Source organism: Bradysia coprophila, unplaced genomic scaffold, assembly GCF_014529535.1.
Source record: "Bradysia coprophila strain Holo2 unplaced genomic scaffold, BU_Bcop_v1 contig_732, whole genome shotgun sequence".
NCBI lineage: Eukaryota > Metazoa > Arthropoda > Insecta > Diptera > Sciaridae > Bradysia > Bradysia coprophila.
This window is the reverse complement of record NW_023503972.1, coordinates 1925364-1951682: the sequence shown is the minus strand read 5'-3', so window position 1 is coordinate 1951682 and position 26319 is coordinate 1925364. Positions and strand designations below refer to the sequence as shown.

At 38.5% G+C, this 26319-nt stretch overlaps 4 protein-coding genes across 4 annotated transcripts; 2 read left to right on the top strand and 2 right to left on the bottom strand.

Moving 5' to 3' along the window:
• Nucleotides 1–1265: 1265 nt before the first annotated feature.
• LOC119083980 (cytochrome P450 9e2-like) lies at nt 1266–3170 on the bottom strand. The gene is made up of 3 exons (XM_037193791.1): nt 2929–3170; nt 1736–2833; nt 1266–1671 (listed from the first exon to the last, which is right to left on the bottom strand). The coding sequence occupies exons 1-3, from the start codon at nt 2950–2952 to the stop codon at nt 1282–1284; spliced, it is 1512 nt and encodes a 503-aa protein (XP_037049686.1). The 5' UTR covers nt 2953–3170; the 3' UTR covers nt 1266–1281.
• Nucleotides 3171–13931: 10761 nt separating this feature from the next.
• Nucleotides 13932–16750, top strand: LOC119083991. Its single transcript, XM_037193808.1, has 3 exons — nt 13932–14171; nt 14963–15157; nt 16517–16750. The coding sequence occupies exons 1-3, from the start codon at nt 14012–14014 to the stop codon at nt 16552–16554; spliced, it is 393 nt and encodes a 130-aa protein (XP_037049703.1). The 5' UTR covers nt 13932–14011; the 3' UTR covers nt 16555–16750.
• A 148-nt stretch (nt 16751–16898) lies between these two features.
• Nucleotides 16899–23129, bottom strand: LOC119083978 (zinc finger protein 879-like). Its single transcript, XM_037193789.1, has 17 exons — nt 22834–23129; nt 22580–22676; nt 22421–22505; nt 22043–22356; nt 21715–21984; nt 21383–21551; nt 21262–21316; nt 21149–21193; nt 21004–21084; nt 20886–20927; nt 20751–20826; nt 20614–20697; nt 17833–17840; nt 17737–17765; nt 17626–17677; nt 17482–17565; nt 16899–17410 (listed from the first exon to the last, which is right to left on the bottom strand). The coding sequence occupies exons 1-17, from the start codon at nt 23029–23031 to the stop codon at nt 16916–16918; spliced, it is 2184 nt and encodes a 727-aa protein (XP_037049684.1). The 5' UTR covers nt 23032–23129; the 3' UTR covers nt 16899–16915.
• A 687-nt stretch (nt 23130–23816) lies between these two features.
• On the top strand, nt 23817–24695 carry LOC119083986. The gene is made up of 3 exons (XM_037193800.1): nt 23817–24166; nt 24243–24319; nt 24383–24695. Exons 1-3 carry the CDS (start codon nt 23890–23892, stop codon nt 24653–24655), a joined length of 627 nt encoding a protein of 208 aa, XP_037049695.1. The 5' UTR covers nt 23817–23889; the 3' UTR covers nt 24656–24695.
• The last annotated feature ends 1624 nt before the right edge of the window (nt 24696–26319 follow it).

The following is a 26319-nucleotide window of genomic DNA, read 5'->3' as shown; positions in this document are numbered from 1 at the left end:
GAGCCGGGCGCCGGAACGGTGTTGGTAACTTAGGAGTTAATTTTTTCTCTCTCGCATCGTCTAATAATTAGTCTGTGTAATTCATTGCACACAAAAAGCGTTTTAACACGCCGAGCGATCCGGCCCATTGCCCCGTAGCGAAGCGGAGGGCCGCAATGCGAGCCGGGCGCCGGAACGGTGTTGGTAACTTAGGTGTTAATTTTTTTTCTCTTGCATCGTCTAATAATCAAACAGAATAATAGATAGCATATCCTTATTTCTTGCAATCAAATTTTTTATTTTGCACGATCATTTCTTTATTTTTTGTAATCAAATTCGTATAATTGTAGATCATTTCTTATTTCGAGACGATCATATGTTAGTGGTAAAATTGCATATATTTAGTGATCAAATTCTTATTTTTTGGTGATCAAATTCTATTTTTATTGCTATCATAAAAAAATTGTGATCATTTCTCTTTTTCTAGTGATCATTTCCTATTTTCTTGTGATCATTTCTTATTAAATAGCTATCACTTTAATTACATGCCTTAAAGGACAAGGCTTCTTAGCTTGAAATAAGTTGATAAATTATCCGATTTAGATATTTACGCCGATTCTCCCTTCAGTTCATCTAGATGTTGCGAAATGGACGAAATCCTGGCATTTTTCTAAACCAAAAATGTCAGCCCTTCTAAGGAAGTGCGTTAAGAAACTTATGATTTCGGGATAGTTCTGGGTGTAAGGTTGAATCCAGAATAACTTCTCGAGGAGCCTTAGATGGTAATAAGTTCGTCTGAGCTAACAATCCTCGAAACGAACGAGTTTTCTGAAGATAATAAACTGAAAGATCCTGAAAACTTACCAATACCCGATAGATACGAATCACCATCACTCAATTATCACTCACTCGAAAGCTCGAGTTATTCTTTGTCAGTAAACACACTGACAAAAAGTGTTTGAAATTTTACCTGAAGCAGGTAACTTTCTTTGTAGTCAACAGTATCCGTCACAGCTGTATAATTGTATGGGACGCTATAACTGTGACAGCTGCTGTAGATTACCTGGACCAACCTGGACACAGAACTACCTGATACAGGTAAAATTTTCAACTGTTTTTTGTAAGTGTAGAGACACTGCGGTATGTCTATCCTGCTAGAGATATGCATGCCTCAATTATTCACTCCCTAACGCTCTGATTACAATAAAATTAGAGATTTATTTCTAAAAGAAATTTCCGTTACCTCTACTGGTTGCTCGGTTCGTGCCTTGTTTTACTCCATTCAATAAAAGTTGGGGAAAATTAAATTTTATTCTTACGATCGTCCATTGTCAACCAGAGTCCATTGATCGGCAGAAACATGGATTCAATGGATCCCTTAGGCGGACTTTCCGTCCTCGAACAGGTCTTCACATGAAAATTGTAAACTAAATGGCAAATGGCCGATTTTCCCTGAATCAATCCGAATTTTTGCGCAATACATGCTCTCGGACCAGTTCCAAAGGTTAAATAAGCACCGGACGGACGTTTTCGTTTGGCTTCTTCTGTGAAATTATCGGGATTGAAACTGAATGGATTGGGATAGTACTCTTCGTCGTGATGAATTCCATAAATGGGAGTGTGTACATTGGTGCCTGGCTGTATTACGATATCAGTGCCGGGCAATTGGTATTTTGATTGACATCGTCGAGCCTGCAATTTTTAGAATATTTTTTATTGAAACGTATATCCATCAAACAATTACAAGTTGACTCACAATGACACTGGACGAATACATTCTCAACACCTCGCACACGAACATATCCAAATATTCAAGCTTCGTCAATGTCACGTCGTCTATACAATTGTCCATTTCCATTACAGGAGCAATTTCATCATAAAGTCTTTGCTGCACATCTGGATTTTTTGCTAGCTCATATAGTCCGTAAACTAGAAGTGTAGCAGGACCTTCCGTTCCGGCGAAGAAGAACATTAATGCTTGAGACAGGATCATGTCGGTCGATAATTTTCCATCGTTGTGTTTCGAATCTGGCGATGTCGCCTCCATCAACAGTTGCAGCAAATCATCTCCCGTTTCGCCTCTTTCCATTCTTTTGTCGATTGAACGGTGGATCGTTTCTTCGAAGAACCGCAAGGCCTCCGCACTCGGACGAAACAAATTAAATAATTTAGCTAGCTGGACGAGTCCCGGATACTGTCTGGCTTGTCGATGTCGAATCATCGCTCGTTGCACTTGTTTCGTATATATTTCGAATGGACTGTCGTTAGATACAAATATTTCGGTATTTTCCAGGCCAAATACTGAGCAAGCGATTAGTTCCAGTAGGTACTTGTTAATCGGACTAACAATTTCCAATTGTTGAGACCCCTCGGTGACAGGCTCGTTCAATTGAAACCTAATGAAATCGCATAGCTTCATTGCAGTTTTATGCAAACCTTCATTAACTCTACGTATTCGGCTGGCGGAAAATGCCTGTGTCAAAATTGATTTTAATCGTTTCCATTCATCGCCGGTCGCAAAGCTGAGCATCTTATTCATCGACGGATCTGAATGATAGGATGGTGGATGGCGATCGGGGAAATTGGCGAAATCTTTCTGATTCACCAGTTTGACGAGATCGAGATCAATAAGCATCACTGTGGAACCAGTCATGGAGGCTGATTTGATTCCAGAGCCATATTTGATGGCTTGATAAGTTTCGTAATCCTTTTTTCGCAGTATGTTTACACCATTTGCACCTTTTGTTTCGTTCACACTTCTGTCGGCAACTAATTTATTGGAAACTTTTTCATATAGCCTGAAGTACTTGTCCATAAGTATTGAAATGTAGTTGTGCAAAATGGTCAGAAAACTGTCCACCAGTATAAGCAGTAAAAAACGCTGCAGAAAGCACATCGATACAAATTATTTCAATTAGAACGATAGGGCACATGATATGAAAAAGTTACCGGATTCCCCGTATATGCAAACATGTCTGTGACGAATGTCCGTGTTTTGCGATTGGAATTACTAAACTATTACGGCTCAATTAATTGCCGGAGTTTATATAACTTTTCTAATCTATTCATATCGTAAAAGTAAAATTCTACGAAAATCCATATTAACGTTTGCAAACAACAATTGCCAGACGAAATTCTCTGAAATACAATCTCAGATCAACAATAAAGTCTTCTTTCCTTTCTACGCTGTTGATTGAAATCACTGTCTGAGAGGGGATAATCACTGTTTGCAAAATGTGTGTGACAATACAACGTATGGGTGACAGTATGCGCACAGCGCTTGACAATGACATAAAATAGTTATTTGTGTATCGGTTTTGGACGACTGATTCCTGCCACTTCCCCTTAAGGGGTCGAAAAGTATTACCTACGAAAAATTGCTTTCATTTTCGGTCCCGTAGCATAACAAAATACTTTCGCGCAGTGAGTTGTATTTTTTTACTTTCGTCCCTCATTTCCGGGTAAAAGTAAAAATTATAGTTATAGAAGGTTGTGCCGAATCAGCACCAGCTGAACTTTACCAGCAGATCAACAAACACACCCTACTTGTATAACATACAATCAAAACACATTCTGAACAACGAGTTTGCTCATAGAGTGTTATCAAATCGGGTGATGAAATGATGTGAAAGTATACTTTCATTTCATTTATGATTCACTAGACTTGTACATGGCAAAAGGTATGATCTACTTCATAAAAGTTGGTCATTTCTATGCCAACAGTGGCAGAAACGTTTTCCAAGCGGAAGTACCTAAAATAAACCGTCCACAATAGATGCGTATACAACACGAAAAAAAGCCACTTATGGACAGCGACGACACTTTTCTATTAGTAACTTATCTTCGCTGATTTCTGTTGTAAATGTTCAAACGTTCGTCTAGAACCACGTCAGAGTAAAGTAAACCAGGTAGGAGCGATTGATTTGACTAGGGACCTGAATTATCTAGTAGCCTTATATTTTGTTAATAAAATTCAATTTATATCAGTGTTCATTTGAGTTCATTTTCATACAATGTATTAGGTCCCTTATTTGACATATCAACAATGAACTTATCCTGCCTGGTTTATTTTACTCTGCCGTGCGAGAACGGAACAATTAAATTACATTAAGAAGAGACAGATTATTCATCTATGTTTACATATTCGGGAAAGTCCACTTGCAACGAGGGGGAAAACCAGTCAGATTGCGAAGTCAAAGATCATAACGAACAGATACGTCGGCGTAAAGATTTTAGAAATGTGAGTCTCGGCCGCTATTGTCCATGATGTATGTTAACTTTACCTCATGTTTTTGAATAAAGTAACGTGTGTACAGTCAGAGGCGTTGAAATTTCAGCATGAATTTGCTTCAGCTGTTTTTCAGCTGATCCACACAAACAATGAAAACTGTTTTTATGTCTTTAAACGGTTTTACCAAGGTAAATATAGTGAGGAGGTAATGCCATATATAACCGAATCAGATGTGCAGTGGCACGAAAGTTCAATACAAACGCCATCTCATCCCTTCGTTGAAAGCAAAAAATGGAATAGAACGTCGGGCCATCTGTTGCGAGATAGCGAAAATATTTTTGTGAAATGCAAGTAAATCGTAGTCAACCATTTAAAAAAAAGATGTCATTGGCATCGAACTTATGTGCTAGACCGCGCGTCTGAATGTCATTACCTCCGCACTATATTTACCTTGGGTTTTACGGTCATACATGAGTGTATCAGCTTCAAACGTATAAACAAGTATAAACAATTTTGATTGTATATGTGGATCAGCTGAAGCAAAGTCATGCTGAAATTTGACTGCCTCTTCACTGTAAGTTGTTGTAATTTATAATAGTAGATTATGCAAATAGTAGATTATTGACATATGAGGCTTGTCACTTGTTTACTGCATAAGCGAAATAGAGGAAACAGACGTATAGGGGAACGATATATTCCCCTGTCAATTTCAAATGTTGTCTGTCTATAAGTGCTGGGACAACAATAAAATCACTTATTTGTTTCAATACACTTGTGCAATTCTTCTATATTGCACTTACCCATTACTGTTTCTTGGGAAATCCCGCGTTTATAAAAAAATTTTCACGTTAAACTGATGACGTCAGTATCCGATACTCATGAACAATATTGTAAATCTTGTTCTTATCATTGAACCGCCGTTCTATTCATGCTATTTATATAGCGTTATCGACGTTATAGAAACCGTGGGTAGCTCTAATGTCTTTCTGTGCTACAATTGGTGCGATAGTAAAAACCAATTTCCTCGAGAGTCACGGCTCGTCGAGAGTTGCGTGAGATCAAGAGGAACTGCTTTTGGTAGAGTTTTTTACGGAAGGAAATTGGACTGGAAACTCTGACAGTCGGTTCTGCCCGTTCTGACATAGAACACACAAAAATCTTAGTGCAAAAGAGATGCACGATTTTGTTAGAGAATTTAATTTTTTATGCGTGGCAGGGCAGAGATACGCCAAAGTTTCATGAACGTTACCCTGTAGATTTCGAGGTAGTTCAAAGCTCGTTGTCTGACCCGTCACTGTCTCTCTTTTTTGAGAGTTTTTAATCTTGCAACGAATAATCACTCATTTCACTCATCTTTCTGTACATTTTTTCGATTTTCAAAACTGCATTCGCATTGCCAAGCACAGTGTTCGTAAGGCAACACTGAAACAAGAGTTGTGTGTAATAGCAGTCTTACTATACAGTATCGTTGCCGTGATAGGACTAGTCTATTTTTGGATTAAAAATCACTTCAATTATATGACGAAACAAGGCTTTACCTCACAACCAACCACGTTTCCTTTTGGCTCCAGAAAGGATGTTGGTTCGACAATAACGTCGGCTGAAAAAATAGATAATTTCTACCGCGAGTACAAAGGAAAAGCTCCAGCCGTCGGACTTTATTACTTTCTAAAGCCGACTATTTTGCCCATAGATCCAGAGCTTCACAAAATCATTTTCCACAACAAAGAAGATGATCCGCTGTTAGCTTAGTATAAAGTTTAATATTGTGTTGTCAACGACGCAATTAATTTACTGTTTTTAGCATACTGACCTTGGATTTGAATGCAATTGTAAAATTTGATTTTTTTGATGAAATCTGGCATCGGACTGTTTCTTAGTGATTTTATTCACCAGGTCTTATTGATCCAGAGTCTTTGTTCATGAAGCATGGACGCAATATTTTCAACGTAAGTGGTTTTCAGCTATTGCGCTTTTTTCTGGTCTTCCTTTCCGAATTTAAGTCGAAAACTTCACATTCGTGCGAGTGATAAAGAGACAAGTGACTTTCATCAAATATTTCGCGATACATTAGCCGAGCGCAAGAGAAATGAAATACACAGAAGTGACTTTGTGTCGTTAGATACTATTGAGTCTGAAAGAATAGAAATGTTCACTCCAACGGAAATGGTTGCTGAAAGTTTCTTATTTTACCTAGCAGGATTTGAGACCAGTTCGACATTAGTTAGTTTCACCCTCTACGAATTTGCACTCAATCAAAGCATTCAAGAAAAACTGCGCGACGAAGTCACAACTGAAAATTGACTTATGAATTGGTATTTAGCTTAAAATATCTTGTCATGGTAGTCAATGAAAATATCCTCCGATAACAAATGCATCGAGAGTGTGCACCAAAGACTATCAAATTCCCGGAATGTAATTAACCATTTCTGTTGGCACATACATCGAAATGAATTTATTCTCATTACAACGCGATCCGGAATATTATCCAGATTAGGAGAGATTTCATCCGGAAAGATTCTCGCCGAGCAATGTTAATCCGCCGTATACGTTGGTATAGCATTATGGGCTTCAAATTCGAGGGCAATGGGGCAGTACATCGGCATTTTCATGGAAGATGATCGATCGTATTAACTTTTCCTGAAATCCACAAATGACTTGATTTGAGTGGCTCTAGATTTTCGTAGATGTAGCTGAGTGAAGGTGTAAGCAATCACGTTCAGTAATAACAACAACTCGGTCTAGGCATAGAGGTAGACTACATAGAGGAATAGATCAAGTCCGAGTAACTGTAAACCTGAACATAGAACCCATCCATAGAGAACCCTAACCTCAACTGTGTGAAAGGAATTGTAATTTTTGAGGTGCCGTTTAAATTTGTGTTTTGTTCGGATCAACAAAAACATAAAATATAATAGATTTCCAATGCATAAATAGTGAAAATATAATTGTTGCTTGTATGGCGTAAATGTTTAAGCTCATAGATCAAGTCCAAGGTTATTCGAAATGTCAAAAATCATCCACAGAGAACCCTAACCTGAAAGTATGTGCAGTGAAAATGAGCAGGCACTTTGTTCAAGTTTGAAAATAGAAACAAATGTTTGAATGGTTCTCATTGTTTTCTTGTAAGATAATGAGCTTAAACATTTACGCGTTACGCCATACAAACAACAATTATAATTTTACCTTTTGTGCATTGGAAATCTATTAAATTTTATGTTTTTGTTGATCCGGAAAAAACACAAAAATAAACGGCACCTCAAATATTACAATTTTTTTCACACAGTTGAGGTTAGGGTTCTCTATGAGCATAGCTGTCAGTGTTCAGGTTTACAGTTACTCGGACTGTGTGGAGAGGTGTTGAGTCGTAGGCGCCGAAACCACTCTCAAAATATAAAAAAATAAAGAAAAAAAAAACTCGGATTGGGGGCTGGGCCTGATGGTGACATCTCGCGTATCGTGAATGTTTATGCTTAAAACCATTGAATGCCCTGACAGAGGTTTAACCAAGATCTACAATGATACCACACATGCCTTAAGTACTGAGCTTACTTTCTTCTTCTTTCTTCTTCTTTCTTCTTTTTCAGCCTGTTTCTGTCCACTGCTGGACGTATGCCTCCCCAATTCTCTTCCATTCTGAACGATTAGTTGCCACTTATTGCCAATTTTCACCTGCAATTCTCTTTTTTCCATTATTCCATCTCTCTGGTGGTCTACCTCTAGGTCGTGTTTTTGGTGGTCTCCAGTTCATGATCTTTTTGGTCCATTCTATCTCTATTGTTCATTTTGCTTTTGAAAATTAGCCTGAGTTTTCCGAATGCTGCCCATGCAAGACCAATTCTACGTTTTATTTCTGCAGTTTGGTTGTCTAGACCCAACATCAATTTGTGACCTAGGTACACATAACTGTCGACTCGTTCAATGACAGTATCACCAATTTTAATGTTTCTGTCGTCGTCAATGTTTGTCATGATTTTCGTTTTCGACAAATTCATCTTGAGGCCGACTTTGTTTGACTCCTCATTCAAATGTTGCAACATAATTTGCGCCTGATCTAGATCAGCTGCCATCAGGGAGATATGATTTGCGAAACGGAGGTTACTCAGGTACTCTCCATTTATGTTGATACCCATTTCACTCTAGTCTAATTTCTTAAAAATACTCTCCAGAATCAATGTGAATAACTTAGGTGATATGGTGTCACCCTGTCGTACACCTCTGCCAATTCTGAATTTTTCCGTGCTTTTATGGACGTGCTTTATACATACACGACGTAGCGTTTTTATAGACGTATCAAATTGTGTTGGAGTATCTTGAGTCTACTCTGCACTCGTCTAATGAGTCCAATATCGACCACATTTCCACTGAATCAAAAGCTTTTTCAAAATCTATGAATATCAAGACCACAGGAATCTTGTATTCATTGCATTTCTCAATTAGCGTTCTCATCACATGTAAGTGGTCGTTTGTGCTGAATCCTGATCTAAGTGCAGCTTGTTCAACAGGTCGGTAGAAGCCGAACTTTTTGGTGTTCCTCTTCGTAACGATTTTCATGAACAACTTGTACAGTGTTGGTAAGAGACTTATGGGTCGATAGTTTTCCAACTTTGTTATGTCCCCTTTTTTATGCAGCAATGTAATCACTGCATTTTCCCATGCTTCTGGTACTTCTTCCCATTGGAGACATTGATTAAACAAAGTCGTTATTGCACCCAATAATGAGTTGCCACCTAGTTTAATGGCTTCCACTGTAACACCATCTTCACCGGGAGACTTTTTGTTTTTGTTTTTGCTTACTTTGCTACAAAGAAGTGTCGAATCTTAAATTTTCGATGCCCGCGAGCAAAAGTAACAGTATATTACAGTAGAGCCTATGTATAAGAGCTATCACGAGATTAAATTGCGGTAAAAGTTGAAAGTGTAAAATGCTAGAATCAACAGGAAAATCAACGTTGTCGGAATCGCTTAAAACTAATAGATAAATCCGCCTAGTTCGGCCTTTCCAATGCAAAATATTACCAAAATTGCTAACAATTATTCACAAGCAAACATTAAATGTTAATATCGCCATCCGAAAAAGGACAGTGTCTAAGAAACTAGAATATTCATCCTTTTACAAACTGTCGCAAAAATAGTGTAGTCGATAACACAATTTTCAGTACAAACGTTTACAAGAGTTTTCTGCTTAGATTTCACCCAAAAGGCGTGCAAAAGTATTCTAACAAGAAAAGACCGAAGGCTATAACAAAAATACAATAGCCTAAGTAATAAATGACGTCCGCGGTCAGGGGGAAGGAGGGGGTTAAGAAAACGTGACAACCTATACAATTTTGGGTCATATTTGACCCAAATAGCGTGACAAGAGGGAAGGGGGGTCTACAATCGATCGAAAGTAGTGGACGTCATTTATGAATGGCCCCTAACCTTGATAGACCACATTTGAAGGTGTTTTGGATGAGATTTAAACAGAAGATTCTAGAAGCTATATCTCGGGCCTGGAGGCTTGGACTCATACAATTTTTTGTCAGTATTTGCCTAGCACTAGTGGCTATCGATTGAGTATAGTGAGACATGAGTCCAAGGCTGACATCTGGTAGCTCTGGAACAAAGTCCTTTGTATGGAATGAAAAATTCTAGAAGCTATATCTCGGGCCAGGAGGCTTGGACTCATACAATTTTTTGGCAGTATTTGCATAGCACTAGTAGCTATCGATTGAGTATAGTGAGACATGAGTCCAAGGCTGACATCTGGTAGCTCTGGAACAAAGTCCTTTGTATGGGATGAAAAGTTCTAGAAGCTATATCTCGGGCTAGGAGGCTTGGACTCATATAATTTTTTGTTAGTGTTTACCTAGCACTAGTAGCTATCGATTGAGTATAGTGAGACATGAGTCCACGGCTGACATCTGGTAGGTCTGGAACAAAGTCCTTTGTATGGAATGAAAAATTCTAGAAACTATATCTCGGGCCAGGAGGCTTGGACTCATACAATTTTTTGTCAGTATTTGCATAGCACTAGTAGCTATCGATTGAGTATAGTGAGACATGAGTCCAAGGCTGACATCTGGTAGCTCTGGAACAAAGTCCTTTGTATGGAATGAAAAATTCTAGAAGCTATATCTCGGCCAGGTGGCTTGGACTCATATAATTTTTTATCAGTATTTACCTAGCACTAGTAGCTATCGATTGAGTATAGTGAGACATGCGTCCAAGGCTGACATCTGGTAGCTCTGGAACAAAGTCCTTTGTATGGGATGAAAAGTTCTAGAAGCTATATCTCGGGCTAGGAGGCTTGGACTCATATAATTTTTTGTTAGTGTTTACCTAGTACTAGTAGCTTTCGATTGAGCATAGTGAGACATGGGTCCAAGGCTGACTTCTGGCAGCTCTGGAACAAAGTTCTTTGTATGGAATGAAAAATTCTAGAAGCTATATCTCGGGCCAGGAGGCTTGGACTCATACAATTTTTTGTCAGTATTTGCCTAGCACTAGTGGCTATCGATTGAGTATAGTGAGACATGAGTCCAAGGCTGACATCTGGTAGCTCTGGAACAAAGTCCTTTGTATGGAATGAAAAATTCTAGAAGCTATATCTCGGGCCAGGAGGCTTGGACTCATACAATTTTTTGTCAGTATTTACCTAGCACTAGTAGCTATCGATTGAGTATAGTGAGACATGAGTCCAAGGCTGACATCTAGTAGCTCTGGAACAAAGTCCTTTGTATGGGATGAAAAATTCTAGAAGCTATATCTCGGGCCAGGAGTCTTGGACTCATATAATTTTTTGTCAGCATTTACCTAGTACTAGTAGCTATCGATTGAGCATAGTGAGACATGGGTCCAAGGCTGACTTCTGGTAGCTCTGGAACAAAGTCCTTTGTATGGAATGAAAAATTCTAGAAGCTATATCTCGGGCCAGGATTGGACCCATGAGGTATTTTGGATTTTGAAGTCTTAATTTACAAGCTTTCAAAATATTATAAGAAGACGTCGCTCCGAGGCTTCCTTCTCATCCGAAACCAATAAAAGTAATTGGTACAATCAATGAGCCCAGATAAATACTATTCGACAATTACCGTACTTCATGTAAGAACGATTTAGCTCACATTAATTGTCATGAGCTGATGTGTGAGAGGGCCCGTGTTCGATCCCAGAGATGTGCGGTTTTTTATTTCAGAAACTCAACTCTCTCTCAAGAGAGAGCTTAGGATGCGTTCACTTTTCATGTGCTGGTTTCTCTCATGTGCTGGCGTACCAGTAATGATTAATTTACAAATCAAACTTTTCTTTCAAAGTCACCAACTTTTCTCCTGTGATGTGACGTAATGTGTGTGTAAACGGGACGAAAAAAATAAAAGGAAAATTAGTTGGAATGGGAAAGTGAACAGAAAATGGTTTGGTGGCATAAATACTAGCAAATCTGGCATTAAATTACGCTTTCAAGGCCGGCAAACAGTCCTCGTAGAAAGAAAGTTTGATTCTACCTGCCGTTAAATTGCCTAAAGTTTTCAGTTCAGGCAAATCAGGCATGTCGGACCATTAACAAATGGACGTGAAACCTAATCTGCTATACCTGAACGTTTCCAATTTTCAGATTGCACATAAGTTCGACTCAGAGCCTACCTTTCGCAGAAGCATAGCATATTTACAATCGGATCTATTACTTCATTTGATCAGAGGAACAGGATGAACAGTTTATCCCCCATCTCTTCCACAATTTCTCATTCAGGAGCCTCAGTTGATTTATCAATCTTCTCCCTTCATTTAGCAGGTATTTCTTCTATTTTAGGGGCAGTCAATTTTATTTCAAGACTTCTGTAGAGACTGATTTCGACGAATCTATTACTTCATTTTTCGAACCTGTTTTTATGCTCAGAGATTGTTGTTCATTTCTGAAGTCTTTATCGGTAATAGGTGAGTTACAGGGACGGCTAACAGGATATACTACGAAATATCTGTCTCTCTCGACTTCATTAAAACCCCAAACGAATATTTCGGAATGATTATTACGGTCTTAAGCTGAAAGTCTATTTTGTCCGGCGTTAAATGCAACAAGAAATTAGCTTCCAGGAAACTCGGCTCAAATTTCAACTCAGCCAACACTTTTGGATCGTTGTGATCGTTGTTGACAACATTTGACCCTAAACCAGCCCTTTCTGTAATTCAACCCATAAAGGGGCCATTCATAAATGACGTCCACTACTTTTTACCGGTGTTAGACACCCCCCTACCCCATCGTCACGTAAAAATGGTAAAATATGACCCAATTTTGTTCTGGCTGTCACGTTTTCTTGAGTCCCCCCCCAAACCGCGGACACACCTGAATGCACTCGATGATGCATTGTCAATGTGCTGGAAGTCGAAGTGGCGAAACAGCGTTGTCATGTGGTACATTTGTATGGCTTTTCGCCTAAAACAAGAATTTGTTGAATCTAAATGACGACATTGAAACCACTGGTTTACCTGTATGGACTCTTATACAGGGACTAAACTAAGGAACATCGCAGGTGGGAATTCTAAAGGACTACGTAATTTTGTTATCAAACGCTCTTCGGCATTTGATCCATCGGCGGTTGTCGTTTTGCCAGACTCGTACTCGTTACATCGACAGAGCTGGATTCGTCTGATTCATTCAAATCGATAATAAGAAAGAAGAAGCAAATTGTGTTCAACTTTTATCTAATCTGCTTCTGACGTGTCATCTCATTAACTTTGAATTTATCTATTTTAAAAGCGCGTTGATTCCTGAATGCAGACAATTTTGTGCTTGATGCAGGTGGCCAACTTCCTCCAGCACAGATGTATGAAAATCCAGACGTCGAACTCCGTGCGAATCGAGCAAAGGCAACAACGGACGTAATGATGGTAGTAAAATGCCATTCTCAACCTGGAATGTTTCGATCCGTACATGAAGTTAAAGTGTCACGCAAAATTGTTTGTCCTGGGATTCGAACATCATCTACTTTAGTTCCTGATATTTCACTGGATTCGACATTCTCCTGAATGTGAAACACTGTTCGAAATGCAATTATTCTCTTTTATTCACTCGCTCGGCAGAGCAGCAATGGTTTTCTCACTCTCAACAATATGTTTTTGTGAATCGTCAAACTCTTCTCAGTTGATTATTGTAATATCTACGAAACGTGAAATGCATTTTTATTCACTCATGGTGACATCTACTGGGTACTACTTTTGAAAACTATCGTAATTTTGACTTGATTTCATGCATAAAACATAGACGCGTTCTTCATTCCTATTTGGTCCATATCATCTGTTGTTCACATGCATATGATGATAAACAATACAAATGGAGATGATTCAAATGTTTTGAAAATCCTCATCTAGTTCTCTCCATGGTCACTCGCATCGCTGTCGCATATCAATTATTTTGATTTGAGGCTAATAGATTGTGCATTTGAGCACTATTTCACACATAACTCTCAATGACGGACGCTGTCGGCAAGTGGGTCACTACTGTCACTTCACCGAACAATATTTTCATGGACAACGTGATTGAAAATTGAAAATTTAATTTCCTAAAAAATGATTTTGATTTTTAAATTTCGTATCTCAAAAGACCGACTCGAAGGCAGTGCCATCGCCGAATTTTGCGGCAGTGACGATAACAATTTCCACAATTTATGATATTTTGACATTCCCGAGTAGTGTTGTCCGATTTTATCAATTCTCGTTTGGAGCTTTTTTTCTATGTTTGTTGTCATTAAACAAAATCAGCTGTCACGCGAAAAAACATTATCGTTTTTATAAACAACATATTTTTTATTTGATAAACAGCATAAGATGAAACGCTCATACCGTATCAGTGTTAAAACCCTGGCTGAAGACGAATTGAGAAATTTTCGTATCAGTGCTTCTTTACAAAATTTCGATGAATTCATGACTAAAATTTCAGAAATAGTGTCGTGTTTGGGAATCGAAAGTTTTCGTATTGATTATCCAGGTATGTGAACCGAACCGTGGTCGACAATTTGTTATTCCCACCGAATTTTATCGAAAAACCTTCATACCAAATCGCGAAATATGTCGAAAACCATCATTTCATAGAAATTTCTTATACTGGGTGATCTTTCAGTAGTCTGTATGTGAGGCACTAATGTCAACGCATTTCTAATGCTTTAAAATATTCCTCGCGTTTTCCAGTTATCCTAGCCTGGTTCATATATTCTTTTCTGTCATGGTCCAGAGCTTTCAAATAGACCATGAGGCTCTCCATCTCAGTCCATCATCCCTATCATCCGGAAGAACCAAAAGATTCTCTCAGTGTCGAATTATATCAATATTGATTAATTTCAAACGCCAGGAACAGCATCCAAGTCGATCACATGTTCCCAAGGTCAGACTTGAATAATCCAGTCACAAGTCCTCCTACGTTTTTGAACTTGTTTGAGTTTATTTAAGGCGAAGGAATTAATAATCTTTCACCCGATTTTGTTTTTTTTTTCACCTAGTTTTGGTCGATATTCAACCGGCTTTTGTTTCACCCCAAATTCATGAAAATGTCTCTAGAAATCTCAGAATCGTTAGAAATTATTTCACAAGATGAACTTAAATTCCAAAATTAATTTCAATCAATTATTTCGTGAAATAATATTTGAGAATTATTGCAATGGTCTCACAAATTATTCCCTTAAAAGCTATTGTGGTCCACCGAAAGACAGACGTTATTGTGGTCTCTTAAGAAAATTGCTCTCTTCCTTTCCCATGTGAAGTTTATATTTCTGCATTCTTCAGGTAAAGATGGCGTAGAATACTGCATACTGCATCCAGAAAGCTTTCAACAATTTATCAATGAAGAAGTTGATGATGTTTTCGTTAAAGAAACTGTACGACCAAGTCTGCCAACCGTTCAGCCGACTCCACCCGCGCATCCAACTCCACCAGCTGCCGCCACGATGTCCTGTCGAGCGTTTATATGCCGCCTGATAGGTCTGTTTATAATTTATTCTTTTTGCTGGTTGTCGATTTATCTTTGTGGAAACTGCACCACATTAGCTAGCTATATTGATTCTTTTAATAGACAAGTGCAATTCATTGTATTCAATTTAGGATTTTTAATGTTTATGAATGATATCTGGAATAGAATGAAAAACACTTATTCCGAATTCATCAGATCGCTACCATGTGGAAATTCATAAATTTCAATCAGTTTTTATGAAGTCCATTCCAGACACCATTCATTTTGCGTTTAATTTAGTTCATCGTCTGTGAATTCCGTATTTATTGATGTGGTAATGGCGCAGCCTGTTTTCAATCGAATTTAATTCAATAAGCTTCATGTAATAGCAACGACTCAGCACTTTTTAAAATTTCGTCAAATGCATGATTTTATTTATATTTCCATTGCAGTTTTATCCTTTTATTCATTTGTTACGATTTGGATTTTCAAGTGTATTATAGTTCGCTCTGCCCTAATTTGCATAAGGGACTTAAGTCTCTTATGCTAATTATTTTTTATCAATTTTTCGACTTAAGTCATTTATGCAATTTTTTTCCAAAAAACATTTACATCTGAATCACATGGACTGTACATGTATGCGCCCCAAGTGAGGTTCTACTGTGGCGCGCATTACATGTACAGTAGTTGTAGTGATTTAGCTACAAAACAAAATTATTGATTATCGGAGCCGAATCTGTGGCGGAGGGAGAGAGCATCTGCTCCGGTCACCAATTAGGAAGCTTAAGAATCACCATCAACTCCTCTCGAGCTGAACAGACCTTTGTCTCTTTTTTTTTTTTTTTTGAAAGTACCTTCCAAAAGCTGAATAATGAATTTTACGTGTTACGGCATGTTTCATTTTCATTTACATTGCCTAATCACGTAAAGCATTGTACTTACGAGGTTCCAAGTTGTGTATTTGATAAGTGGGGAATACAGCCCTCCCCTTCGGGTCGGGCTGTAACACCCCACTTATCAAATACACAACTTGGAACCTCGGAAGTAATATACTATTAAGCGAAATGAAACAATTTCGCCCGTAATAGTAGATTACAGCAGAGACCATGTAAATGGTCGATTACATAAGCGCTTGTGGAATCGACCATTTACACGGTGTCTTCTGTATCCTGCTTTAATGCGTACCCACTCGGTCGTTGAAACCATAAAATCATCAATTTAACATCAATTTTTCTTTTGCATTAAAAACCAAATTTCAGTAGGCGACACTACATAACCGGTAAATTGAAATATTGAGTATTAAATTTACATCGAACTTCACATACGATGTAAACACAACGTACCGAGTGGGTACGCATTAAATTAATTGAATTGGTATTTTTTTCGTGCAGGTTACTTCGTTCCTCAATCCCATCACAAACTAGAGTAGAATACTCTGTACGTCATCTGTTTATGCAGGCAGTTTGCGATTGCGTATCATCAAACGAAATAAAAACAATGTGTATGGTGTAAGCTTATCTCCACATAGGCCCACAACTTTTGCTACCATCACTATGATTTACGGGTTGGAATAAAATCATTTGCAATTATGGTACTTTTTACTTGGAAAATAAAAAATGATCAAACCCAAATGAAAATAGAAAATTTACAAATTGGTTTTTTGTAATGAAAACCGTCGCCTCATTAAAGGGATTGAATTTATGGAAATTCTCGGTCGTTTTAAGGACTTTCGATCGAACTAGAATTTCCCGAAACAACACAACAACATTCCCGTTCTTTAGCTATTTATGCTATTTATTGACAACACAGTCGGACGTTATAAAATACTGTTGATTTTCGATGGCACTTGTGTCCCCGTCATCAATGTGCTCCACCTGTATTCGCATACAATTTGGATCGATGGATTGGTAAATATTCTTGTCGTCAATGTGCATCCGAACATTGTCCGACATTTCTGCTCCGACAACCGGAATCATATCGCTCAGAATTTCCGTTTGATTATCGATCACCAGACTATGTTCGTTGATTGCCGTGTCCATCATTTCATGGATGCCGTCGATGCGAACGTAATACGTGTCCGTGCTTTCAGTAACTTCGGTTAGGATAATCGAACCCGAGTCCGGCATATTTGGATCGGCATGGGTCGTCGGAATGGAGGTAATTTCGATATATTCCTCCGGAGCGGGTGGATTCGGTTGGGTGTTGTCTCGATGGCAGGTTTTCTGATGTTTTTTGAGGTAGGTGGACGATGAACACGCCTTGTTGCAACGATCACAGACGTATGGCTGTGTGGATAAAGTTAAAATCATTTTGACTTTGGCGACGAGAGCGAAATTTGTTAGTTTCGCCTATTTACCTTTTCGCCGCTATGAGTGCGTAAATGTTGATTCAGTTGACCACTGGTTGTGAAACGCTTAGTGCAGGTGGTACAGGCGAAAGGCTGATAAGAGACATATTTTGGTAAAATGTTCTGTTGAACACAAAAAGAGTTTTCTTTTACCTTTTCCCCAGTATGTGTACGCATGTGGGCTGACAAGTCGTGTCGAGCGAAACTGTTGATAGAGAATGGCAAACCGTTAAGTGATTGTTTTATCTTTTCAAATTTTCTTACCTTTTGTTACATACGGAACAGTTGTAGGGCTAGGCAAGGTGAAGAAAACGAGATTAATTTACAGAACAAACTTTTTCTTATCTCAAAGGAACTAACCTTTTCTCCTGTGATGTGACGTAATGTGTGTGTGTAAACGGGGCGAAAAAAATAAACGGAAAATTAGTTGGAACGGGATAGTGAACGGAGTAGAATTACAGAAAACGGCTTGGTGGAATCAATAGTGTAGCAAATCTGGCATTAAATTACGTTTTCGGGGGAGGCACGTAATACTCGTTGACGCAAAGTCGGTCCCGAACAACACCGTTAAAGTCGTAGACAAGAAACGACATAGTAGAACACTTACTAAGGCTTAGAATATGACATAAATCTGTTGTATTGAAGCTAAAAGTCAGATTAACGTGGAGCTAAATGCGCCTAGTCCTTCATTTGCCTGAAATCGTAACTTCAGGTAAATCAGGCATGCCGGACAATTAACAAATAGTAAATAATCAGATATATCTGACTGTTTTCAACTTTCAGATCACACATAAGTTCGGCTCATAGCCCTAACCGTTCACAGAAGGCAAACATAGTAACGTATTCGCGTGTGCAAATAATGTGTATCCTTGGTATCCTGGATTCTGTGAAAAAATTTTGCCGAGAATCCAGATACCGGAAGTCTACCCTAGCGGCAAGAAATAATGAAATGAAGAAAAAAGCGGGAAATGACCAGAAATCGGGAAAAGACCAAAATCGGGAAATGACCAGAAATCGGGGAAATGACTAGAAATCAGGAAATGACCGGGAAATGTACAGTCGTTGTCATTTCATTTTACTTGTTATATAAATTCAACTGTTTTGCTAATACAAAATGCATTGAAAAAACAGCTGAAATTTGACAGCAAGTAAATATCTCCGAACTTAGTCCAAGTCCAAAATTTAGAACCCGCCTCCTGTATGATAATGAACCCACCTTTTTTTCAATTGAAGTTCATACCTTCAACGGTAAAGGCGTGTCTAACCAAAGTTGAATGGGCATGTCTTTAAAATAGGCAGTACTCGACTCTTAATTTTGGACAGTCCAACTTTTTCCTTCGACTCTTCATTCTGGACAGTCCAACCTATTTCGTACGAATCAATTCTGGACAGTCCAACTTTTTTCTACGACTCTTAATTCTGGACCGTCCAATTTATTTCGTACGAATCAATTCTGGACAGTCCAACTTTTTTCTACGACTCTTAATTCTGGACAGTCCAATTTATTTCGTACGACTCTTAATTCTGGACAGTCCAACTTTTTTCTACAACTCTTAAACTATTAAAAGTTGGACTGTCCAGAATTAAGAGTTGTAGAAAAAAGTTGGACTGTCCAGAATTAAGAGTCGTACGAAATAAATTGGACTGTCCAGAATTAAGAGTCGTAGAAAAAAGTTGGACTGTCCAGAATTGATTCGTACGAAATAAATTGGACTGTCCAGAATTAAGAGTCGTAGGAAAAAGTTGGACTGTCCAGAATTAAGAGTCGTAGAAAAAAGTTGGACAGTCCAGAATTAAGAGTCGTAGAAATAAATTGGACTGTCCAGAATTAAGAGTCGTAGAAAAAAGTTGGACTGTCCAGAATTAAGAGTCGTAGAAAAAAGTTGGACTGTCCAGAATTAAGAGTCGTAGAAATAAATTGGACTGTCCAGAATTAAGAGACGTAGGAAAAATGTTGGACTGTCCAGAATGAAGAGTCGTAAAAATAAATTTGACTGTCCAAAATTAAGTCGTAGAAAAAAGTTGGACTGTCCAGAATTAAGAGTCGAGTACTGCCTATTTTAAAGACACGCCCATTTAACTTTGGTTAGACACGCCTTTACCGTTGAAGGTTTGAACTTCAATTGAAAAGAGGCGGGTTCATTATCATACAGGAGGCGGGTTCTAAATTTTGGACTTGGACTATCTTCGGACATGTGCAAGTAAAATGAAATGACAATGACTGTATGTAAATCGGGAAATGATTAAGAAATGGAAAATGACCAAGAATCGGGAAATAACCAAGAAAAACATAAAATCGATATCGTTTGTATGAGAAAATAGGAAAAAAGTATGTTATTTGATTGTGATCAAACAAAACGCAACTTTAAACGATTTTCTGCACTTCTAAAAAATTGAAATGTCATAGCCATACTCAATTTACTAGCAGCGTCAGTTCAAAGGAACAGATTTCAGACGACTTAAATCGATTCTTTTCACTCGCTCTACTTGCTCTTCTTTTATGTATTTCTACATTTTCATTCATCTGTAAGACTCTATTCACAAAATTTTTCTGAAAAATTAATCTGAAAAGATGCCACATGCGTTCAGGAAATTTAAAGAGGGTTTACGTAGGTAATATGCACAATATGTACATACATTGTACATAGGTTCAAAATATTCTTTACCAGGAAATTCCAATATTATTAGCGGGAAATTTAGTCAAATTTTAGATGGATACTGGGAAAAATCGGGAAATTGGATTTGGATACAGAGAAGAAAACATTATTTGCACACGCGAACGTATTTACAACCGGATCTATTACTTCATTTGATCTGAGTCTCTAAAGATTGATTTCGAATCTATTACTTCATTCTTTGACATATTTTTATGAAGTATTCAGAGGTCGCTGAATTCTTTATCGATAACAGATGAGTATCGTCCGTAAGAGAATATCATACGAAATATGTCAGCTCTTTCTCGCCTTCATTGAAATAACAAACTACTCGTTCTGCTTTAAATGCAACAAGCAACTAACTTCAAATATCAACTCAGCCACCTTTTCGGATCAGTAGTTTTCAGTTTAGTGATCGTTGTCAACAACATTTGCCACTAAACCAACCCTTTCTGTAATTCAACCCCTGAAAGACTATCCAACACACCTGAATGTACTCGATGATGCATTGTCAATGTACTGGAACTGGCGAAACAGCGTTGGCATGTGGTACATTTGTATGGCTTTTCGCCTAAAACAGTAATTTGTTGAATCTAAATCACGACATTGAAACCACTGGTTTACCTGTATGGACTCTTATATGTAACGACAGATTGGATGACTGAATGAAGCATTTCCCGCAGAAGTTGCAGATGTATGGCTAAAAAAATTGAAAATGCTTAAATTTGGTTCGCAAAAATAGATTACTGATCGGGCTACCTTTTCGTTGGTGTGCGTTCGCATGTGGGTTGTGAGCGTACTCTACATAGTAGGACAATAAGTCAACGGTTTATTTGAAACGAAAGTTTTTCCGTTCAAAAGTGAATGCAATATTTACCTGATGAGTAAACCGTTTATCACAGTATTGGCACGCATGTGGCTTGTAATCCATGTGAATTTTCTTGTGCGAATTGAGAAGCTGTGTGATCGAAAAAGAGTTCTTTAATTCTGACAAGATTGGAATTGTCGGTGGGAACACTTACCCGAAGATCAATGAAACTCTTTCCGCATGTTGCGCATGTCCAAGGCTACAAATAAGATAAGGAAAATGTTTCATTTTCACCACCAAAATAGTCAAAAACTCTTCAAAACGTACCTTCTCCCCGCTGTGTTTTCGATTGTGAACGCCCAGCGAATGCGAATCGAAATACCTAACGTTAGATGTTCGGTAAAAAGTCATTTATTTGGACAAGCAGACCAAGATGTAAGAATTATACCTCTTGCCGCACGTGAGACATTCGTATTTCTTCTCTCTGACTTCACCAGTATGCTTCTTGAAATGACGCGTTAACGAACCCATTTCCGGAAAGCCTCTCTGGCACACGGCACATTTGTGGGGTTTGTCAAGGAAATGCGTTCTGACGTGTCTCTTCAGTTGGATTTTTGCTGAGTGGGTGAGTCTTATAAATTTTTGAGTGGTTCGGTAGGCTAGCTATCGAGTCTACAACTGATTTTCAACCACATGCTACCAACAACATCTTTTACTTCGTTTTTGTCGTTGCTGGCAGGTATAAGGGTTGACATAGACTGTGTGGAATGTTTTACTTACTCGAAAACTCCTTATTGCATTCGCCACAAATGATTTTTCCATCGTCACGGTGAACGGATTGATGAATCTTCAGGTCGCCCTCTACTTTGAACGACATATGACACTCCGGACAATTAAAGTTTTCCTCCTGCGCTGTATCTTTAGACTTGATATGACGTTCAATGTGACGATTCAGATCCGCCCGTTCGTTGAAACCCTTATTGCACGTCTGACATCGATACTGTTTCTCTTCGTCGTGGATCTTTTTATGGCGATTAAAGCGACGAATATCTGCAGTGAAGTGATGCTTTTAGGATTGGCCAAGGTCATCAACGAACTTCCAACTCACCCGAAAATTCTTTATCACAAATTTGACAGACCCATTGGCTGCTGCCTTCAGACTTTTCTTTACTTCGTTTCTTCACTTTCATGTCGGCGCGTTTTTTGCGGGCCGAAACGTTTTTTTTACCCTGATTCTTGCCAATAAAATTAGATTCCGTAAAATCACATCCTTCGCTGGTCACGTGCTCATCGTTTTCGTTGAAATTTTCCATCATACCTTCGTCTGATGGAAAAGGTGACTTATTGTTCTCCGAAACAACTGTCCGATCACTTTGGTCGAGATATTCGCTATCATTCTCATCGTTGCTATGCTCGAACGGTCTGATAACATTACAACAAACATTAGCTACGCCATCTCCTCAACGGTGGATTGTCGCAAACTCACTTATCCACAAAGCTTTCGAGTTCTTCTTCGGACTGCAATTTAACGTCCAAATAACCGATGGCTATGTAGTTCCGAAGTGTTGCTTCTGCAGTAGAAGTGATACGGGATAGGTAGTGTATAACGACGACAAGGAACATTTCTCAATGTTATTTTACTAACCTGCGGTTTCGATTTGCTGTTTCACTGTTATCGCACGCGATACATGCGCTGCGCATTGGGTACAGATTTTTGAAGGAAGAGAATCATCCGGACAAATCTGCAATGTGGGAAAATTACGATGGATATTGTCAGTAAAGGCTGTGCTGAGTGCTGCGAGAAACATGCAGCAGTACAGAGAAATTTGGCTGCGGTATGTTGTGGACTGTTCCCAGTTTTATCGGCGTGACTTCTCCAGTCACGATTGGACTAGTTACCTGAATGGGCACGAACGTCATTATCATATCAGAAATACGGTAAGGCTCCTCATCGAATAGCGATCTCAGATCGTTGCATTCCAATAAGCAGACTCTGCAGATCTTTGATAGTTCAAGTACGATGTTATTAGAATCGATTTCATTCGATTTAATGGGCTCTTCATTCTGAGGCGGTATATTCTTGGCACTTGCACTCATACTGGCTGGTATTGATGATAAACAATAATTGTTATTATGAGTCCCGGAGATTTAATACACAAAAAATAAAGTGAAGATGAAACGTCATCGTCTTCTATTTGTTGTCGAATTTTCTGTCATGTCCTAATTGTACCATATGGTCAGTCAAGAATCGAAAATCTGTAAAAACAATTATGAGAGATTCCGTCGAAAACGTTCCTTTTTTAAGTGTGCGTAGATCTTCCAGACCTACTGATACTTACACTTCAAAGGTATATTCATGGGGTCACTACCCATGCATATTTTGTGTCGTTGGAAAGTCAGTAGAAATCAGAGAAAATAGTTTTTTGTTGTTTCCGTTGCATTTCGATTACAGGGGAACCATACGTACCAAGCTCGCTGAAGTAACCAACTTTATTTTAAACTGCACATATCTCAGTGGAGGTGAATAGTAAACAAAATAAGACCCTGTTTGCACGAATTTTGTTTACCTTTCCAACCAACCCCGTACGACTACGTAGCTTTCATATATCGGGAAAGAACTCCTTAAGAAAATTGTATGTTTTCGATTTTTGACCATCTCTCACATCGAGGAATTGAGGATTAGCATCAGCGCCACTATGTCACCTCTCGATTACAATTCTATTGGAAAATGCGTCCGATTTCGGTAGGTCCCTCCATAGGCTCTGTCAATTTCAATTGACTTCAAAAATGACCAAAAAGACTCAAAACCACGTCTGCATTACGTCGTTTACCCTATGCTCTCGGGAAACATCGTTTACCCTATACTCCACTGTCAAGAACGTCGACAACTAACTGTCAAATGCTCAGACAGGCTGTGTTGTTTATTTACGTTTCTACAAGATTAACTCGAAAACTATGGACTCACCAGCAAATGAACCCAGAACGTGGCAAGATCTTGGCTTGGACAAATTGAAAATCATGTTTGGTAAAAGGATATCTCCGCGACGACTCGCTTGTGTTGACACAAAATATGAATTGTTCAAACACCTGTGGAAAGAATGTCAAATCAAAGATTCCGATCTGGATAAGTACAAATTGAACAATCGCGATGAGATTAGTATACATGATGATGCATTTTCGAGATATTTATTCCAATCTACAAACGGAAGCTTTACAGGCCTCAACGAGTATGGTGAGTTCACGGAGCCAAGTTTATATCGTAGTCTCAGCTGTTCATTAACTGAATTGAAAAAATTAAATTTCTTCAGCGAGACTAAGATTAGCTGACAGAATTGATCCAATGTCACAGGAAGCTCATGTTCAGCCATCCTCCGGTGAACGATTCGTAAGTTGATCTAAATTAAGTTCCATGACGAACGAGTCGCATAAAATTGTCATCTCTGTTTAGGCGGAAAAACGGTTCCAAATAATCGACCTCATACGGACCGAAATTGGAAACAAATTGTGGGAATTTGGAAGACACTTGCGTGTTAAGCAAGGCCGCCTTGATGCCATCGATAAGGAACAGACCGAAGTGGCGCGAAAAGTTGATAAAATCTTTGAAGAATTTGAGAAGGAATCTTACAATGAAGTCACATACGTCAACAAAATTAGTACCGCATTGATCAACACTCGACGAAAGGATTTAGCACGAAAAGTTTATGAAATTATGGAGCGATGAATTTGGGAATAAAATTGTTTTTTCATTGAGTGATATTTCGAGTCGAAAGTTTGCGTTTTGTTCTCGAATTAGCCATACTGTGAACATATTGCTATACAACAGCTGCATCTGATAAGTACTCCTGTTAAACTATGGATCAAAGACTACAGTACTCACATCAGATCTGTGTCGTCTTAAGTGATAAATCTATGCATGTAAAGTTGTATCTCTGGGACGGTTGATCTTAGCTACTTTCGCTTGCAGCAAAGTTACATACGTAAACAACCATTTCATTGAGGAAGTCCATCGTCCATGAACGGAAAAATATATGCCAGCAACGGAATCTGTGGATTTACCAAGGGAATTTTTCCTTTTACAAATATTTGAATCAATTTACCGTTAAAAACCGGGGAATTGAATCCCCACTATTGCTAAATCCATATAAAACAACGCTCGGATATTACCATCCGTAAATGAACCTTCCCTAAATTGTAAAATTTTATTTATTTATGAATGAGAGAGCAATAAGTGTCCGAGGATTGGTACGCTCACCCTATACAACATGATGTAGAATTTTATATATGTAGTTTCATATACCTATAAGTATATCAACGAAAAACGAAATAAATTTTTTTTTTCTTCCTGTAGTACCAAAACCGTCACATTCACTCACCAAATTTAGTACCGAAAGAGCAACATTCTCCCCTACTATTTTCTCTCAATTTTCATTCCCGCTTATGTCATTTTCGATCCTATCTTTATTCTTTCCCAAATGTGTCAAGTTGTTGTATGTACGCGAATGTAATGTTTTTAGTGTTTTGTGACAATGCATTCAAGGATTGCTTTCAGCATTCATACGGACTTCTTTAGGCATTCATACGGATTACTTTCGGCATTAATATGGAATGCTTTTGCACCGGTATGTTGTTCAGTTTTGTTGTTATGTTTTGTTCGGAATGTGACTTTGGTACTCCAGGAAGAAATAGTACATTGAATGACAAGGGGCGAAAGTCAAAAAATTCAACCGTGTGCGAGAGTTGGAGCCCGCGCCGAAGGCAAGGGCTCTAATCGCACAGGTTGAATTTTTTTACTTTTGCCCCGAGTCGTTCATACTATTTTTTTTGATACCAACATTGAAAATTGATACGTATCGCAAACATCGCAACAAAATGTTGAAATAAAAAGGCATCTAGCCAGAAAATGCGGGAGTCCGGGGGGCGGCAGCCCCCTGGTATATAAAAAATTTAATAATTTAGCCATCACAACAATAACACACACAAAAATTAAGATATAACTAACAAATCATTCAGTAACAAAAAGTATCAACTTTGTATGCTAATTTCAATAAGAACACTGGCGCACAGCGTTTTACAATTTTGATCAAAGTGATCAAAGTATTCTGCATAATATGAGCCGATTTTGTTGACAACTCGACTCATTTCTCTCATTTTCTGTGACGTCAGTCACTTTCGCTGTTCGTTCAGTTGCGTTCGCTCTTCGTTAAGTACTTTCTCCCGTGGGATGCATTTTTTTATTTTCGCCCCTCATATGCGGGGCGAAAGTATCATTTTTCAATGTTGGTATCAAAAAAAATAGTATACAAACCACGGATCAAAAAGGTGTGTTTTAGACCACGGTGGTGAAAACGTCCAGGGATGGAGCGACGCGAAGCGGAGACCTGGGTC

What these genes read in the sequence shown, in the direction of transcription:
- LOC119083980 (XM_037193791.1), bottom strand. Translation starts at nt 2,952, where the DNA reads ATGTTTGCATATACGGGGAATCCG. An exon ending in TTGCATATACGGGGAATCCG is followed by an intron (nt 2,834 to 2,928) that starts GTAACTTTTTCA and finishes ATACTGGTGGAC; the next exon opens with AGTTTTCTGACCATTTTGCA. An exon ending in TGTATTCGTCCAGTGTCATT is followed by an intron (nt 1,672 to 1,735) that starts GTGAGTCAACTT and finishes TAAAAATTGCAG; the next exon opens with GCTCGACGATGTCAATCAAA.
- LOC119083991 (XM_037193808.1), top strand. Translation starts at nt 14,012, where the DNA reads ATGAAACGCTCATACCGTATCAGTGTTAAAACCCTGGCTGAAGACGAA. An exon ending in TTTTCGTATTGATTATCCAG is followed by an intron (nt 14,172 to 14,962) that starts GTATGTGAACCG and finishes TGCATTCTTCAG; the next exon opens with GTAAAGATGGCGTAGAATAC. An exon ending in GTTTATATGCCGCCTGATAG is followed by an intron (nt 15,158 to 16,516) that starts GTCTGTTTATAA and finishes TTTTTCGTGCAG; the next exon opens with GTTACTTCGTTCCTCAATCC.
- LOC119083978 (XM_037193789.1), bottom strand. Translation starts at nt 23,031, where the DNA reads ATGAGTGCAAGTGCCAAGAATATACCGCCTCAGAATGAAGAGCCCATT. An exon ending in TGTCTCACGTGCGGCAAGAG is followed by an intron (nt 21,317 to 21,382) that starts GTATAATTCTTA and finishes ATCTAACGTTAG; the next exon opens with GTATTTCGATTCGCATTCGC. An exon ending in TGTTCCGTATGTAACAAAAG is followed by an intron (nt 17,678 to 17,736) that starts GTAAGAAAATTT and finishes CTCTATCAACAG; the next exon opens with TTTCGCTCGACACGACTTGT.
- LOC119083986 (XM_037193800.1), top strand. Translation starts at nt 23,890, where the DNA reads ATGGACTCACCAGCAAATGAACCCAGAACGTGGCAAGATCTTGGCTTG. An exon ending in TACAGGCCTCAACGAGTATG is followed by an intron (nt 24,167 to 24,242) that starts GTGAGTTCACGG and finishes AAATTTCTTCAG; the next exon opens with CGAGACTAAGATTAGCTGAC. An exon ending in CATCCTCCGGTGAACGATTC is followed by an intron (nt 24,320 to 24,382) that starts GTAAGTTGATCT and finishes ATCTCTGTTTAG; the next exon opens with GCGGAAAAACGGTTCCAAAT.